General features: G+C 54.6%; 1 protein-coding gene across 5 annotated transcripts in view; it reads right to left on the reverse strand.

The window, feature by feature from the left end:
* RPS5 (ribosomal protein S5) overlaps positions 1-2,513 on the reverse strand; it is an 8,557-nt gene extending 6,044 nt beyond the window's left edge. For 2 of the 5 annotated variants that reach the window (XM_011969085.1, XM_011969083.1), the window contains exons 1-2: positions 1,683-1,974; positions 782-890 (exon numbers count right to left, since the gene is read on the reverse strand). In XM_011969085.1, the coding sequence (XP_011824475.1) occupies positions 782-889 (108 nt within the window). In that variant the 5' untranslated portion in view covers position 890; positions 1,683-1,974. Of the gene's footprint in view, positions 1-547; positions 611-781; positions 891-1,682; positions 1,975-2,398 lie in introns of those variants that run through there. The other 3 variants (XM_011969084.1, XM_011969086.1, XM_011969087.1) reach the window with 3 other exon arrangements.
* Between the last annotated feature and the right edge of the window lie 306 nt (positions 2,514-2,819).

Below are 2,819 nucleotides of genomic sequence, written 5' to 3' on the forward strand. Positions count from 1 at the left end.
AGTAGAGACGGGGTTTCACCGTGTTAGCCAGGATGGTCTCAATCTCCTGACCTTGTGATCCGCCCGTCTCGGCCTCCCAAAGTGCTGGGATTACAGGCTTGAGCCACCGCGCCCGGCCGTAGTCACAAAATTTAATTTCAAATATTTTCTTTTAATGGAGGAAGGGCTCACAAAAGTGAAAGTTCCTAAGGCCCACCAAATTCTTAATGATGCCTTGGTGGGGAGGGGAGAAAAAGGGTATGTGTAAAACCGTATGGAGTAGGAACAAAGTAGGACAACTCACACTTCCCAACTGCAAAACTTAATACAAAGCAAGAAAGTGTGGTACTGGCGTAAGGACAGACATATAGACCAATGGAATACAACTGAGAGTCCATAATGAAACCCATACATCTACGGCCAGCTGATTTTTGACAAGTGGCCAAGGCCATTCAATTGGGGGAAAAAAAATCTCTTTAAGAGATGGTATTGGATAACCGGATATTCACATGCAGAAGAATGACACTGGATATTATGTATTTTACTACAAAAACAGTAACAAAAATACCATATGTGAGATGTGATGCTCCTTCTGGTGAAGGAGTCCTCTCGTGACAAAAGTTGTAGTCATCTCTGAACAGGACGTAAGAGCGGATGTGGTAGATGTGGTGGTCAAGGAATCCCTTCTTTACCTGTTATGACCTCTATTCTTGACTTAGTGGCACATCAACAAGTTTGATGTGTTCCTTCCTGGAATAATCTCCGCCCCCAGCCGGGAAGGCCAATCACAAGTTCCCCTCACCTGTAGAGAAATGTCATTGATCTGCACATCATCGGTGCTCCACTTCCCAAAGAGCTTGATGTCCGGGGTCTCTGCCACAGCTGGTGCCGCTGTCTCCCACTCGGTCATCCTGGGACAGGGTGATGACAGGAAAAAAACGTCAGAGCCCAGGAGCATGGAGCAGAGGTGCACCCATCCCCAACTCTGAGGCTAGCCCCAGAGCTGATGAACTGGGGAGTCGCAAAGGACCAAGACAGGCTGTGAACGTGTTTTCAAGCACTAGAAAAATTACTCAGCTCTCAGCAAGAAGCATCTGTCTTTCACCTAGAACCCCTGGGCTCAAGACTTGGCAGCCCACCAGTCAACAGCTGCTGCATTGGGACCAAGGTACAACGGCTCAGCAGATGCCAAATGTCCTTACATTGCATCGGCTGTAATTCAAACCACAACCTCGCCATTCACATGGTCTTTGACCCAAGTTAACATTCTGCCTCGGACTGTTTCCTTGGCCGTGAGGTGGGACCGCTATATGACATCAAGGACCACGGTAGGTACTGCGTGGCACAATCAACCCAAAGGTTTCGATTCTTGACCGACAGTATGAAGGTTCTAGGGGCTGCTATTAAGGAGGGAAAGTTACACAGAGCAGAAGAGTGCGCTGTGTGCCTAAGAAATAGAAATTTCCTCTCAGAGTACAACTGCATAGTCCAAACCAAAATCCCCAAGCCCCGCTATGGGGAAAAGCTAGAAGCGGCGAAGCACCAGGAAGAAGTCAAGAGTAACTGGTACCGCGCCCGTTTCTTCTACATTTTTTTTTCCAGAGACAGAAGTAAGACCTAATAAGAAAGGCCTAGGTCGCCGGGTACTATCCCGGAAAAACCATGAACCGTCCCTAGGATCCCCGGCCCCGCGGCGGTCTCACCTGAGAACACAGCCTGAGCGTCTCTGTCGCTCACGGAAGACCACGCGCCGCCCTGGCACAGACAGGAAAAGGCCGGCCGCCGCGGGCCAACGCTTTTAACTGGGAAGAAAACTTCCGGGTCAGCAGGGGCGACGCTTGCGTAAAAGGCCATCATGTCCCTAAGGACCAATCCGGGGGAAGGATGTAGAGGAACCTTTTGGACAAGAGGGAATGGGCGCAGCCCAAGCGCATGCGCAGTTGCAAAAGCGGCCCTAGAAGCGGGTCTGGCGGATGTTGGCTACCCCGTACTTGCCCTGTCTTGTGGGCGCCTACAGAAGGGCAGAGATTTCCATGAGGCCAACGCCGCCATGTCTAATAAGTAAAAAAGTCCGGCCCGCGCTCGCTTCTTTGTTCAGCTGCTGACCTTAAATCCCACCTGTCGCGGGAGTAGCCAGTTCAGTTCCCTCTGGCTCCTCTCCGCGGCGACAGCCGCCTCACAGGCACGCGCGTTCTGCGGTCCTGGGTTGGCGGAGTGGGGCCCAGCGGTCACCGCCACTCCACAGGTCCGGGTTGCCGCGCGCATGCGCCTGCCCACACGCAGCCCCTCCCCCACCTCCCGACCTAGGAGCACCGCGCTCTCGAGTCCTGGGTCCCAAGCCTCTGGCTGGGCCTTTTTCCCAGGGGGACCCTTCCTGTCATACCACGCCGGGTTCCCCCACAACCTCCGCGCCCTTCACGTCTGCTATGCAGTAATCGCGCCCGCGAAAGAGGGGAGACCGCCGGCACGAGGGCCCGGGGTTGCGGCGGCTGGAGCAGCGCTACCCGCTCGGGGTGGAGCACGGAGGTAGCCTACAGGCTACGCGCAGTGTCCGGGAGGAGGGGGTCGGCAGGTCGGGGGCCTTTCGTGTTTGTCCTTGCGTCCTCCACGGCCGGGGAGCCCGCGCGAGGGCTTGCAGCTCCCTGCCCTCAGGGCTCACGTCACGAAGCCCTCGTGTCTGCAGACCTGGCTCTCAGGGGTGCCTCTTGAACGGGCCGACCTCTCCGAGGGCCAGAAACATAGGTTTTGAGCCAAAGACTGAAAGGAGGGATGGAAGGTTAAGCCATGAGGTGAAGGAGATTATTCCCGCCAGCAAACAATCCGCTGCCCCCTTCACTTCT

Source organism: Mandrillus leucophaeus, unplaced genomic scaffold, assembly GCF_000951045.1.
Source record: "Mandrillus leucophaeus isolate KB7577 unplaced genomic scaffold, Mleu.le_1.0 Scaffold870, whole genome shotgun sequence".
Taxonomy (NCBI): Eukaryota; Metazoa; Chordata; class Mammalia; order Primates; family Cercopithecidae; genus Mandrillus; species Mandrillus leucophaeus.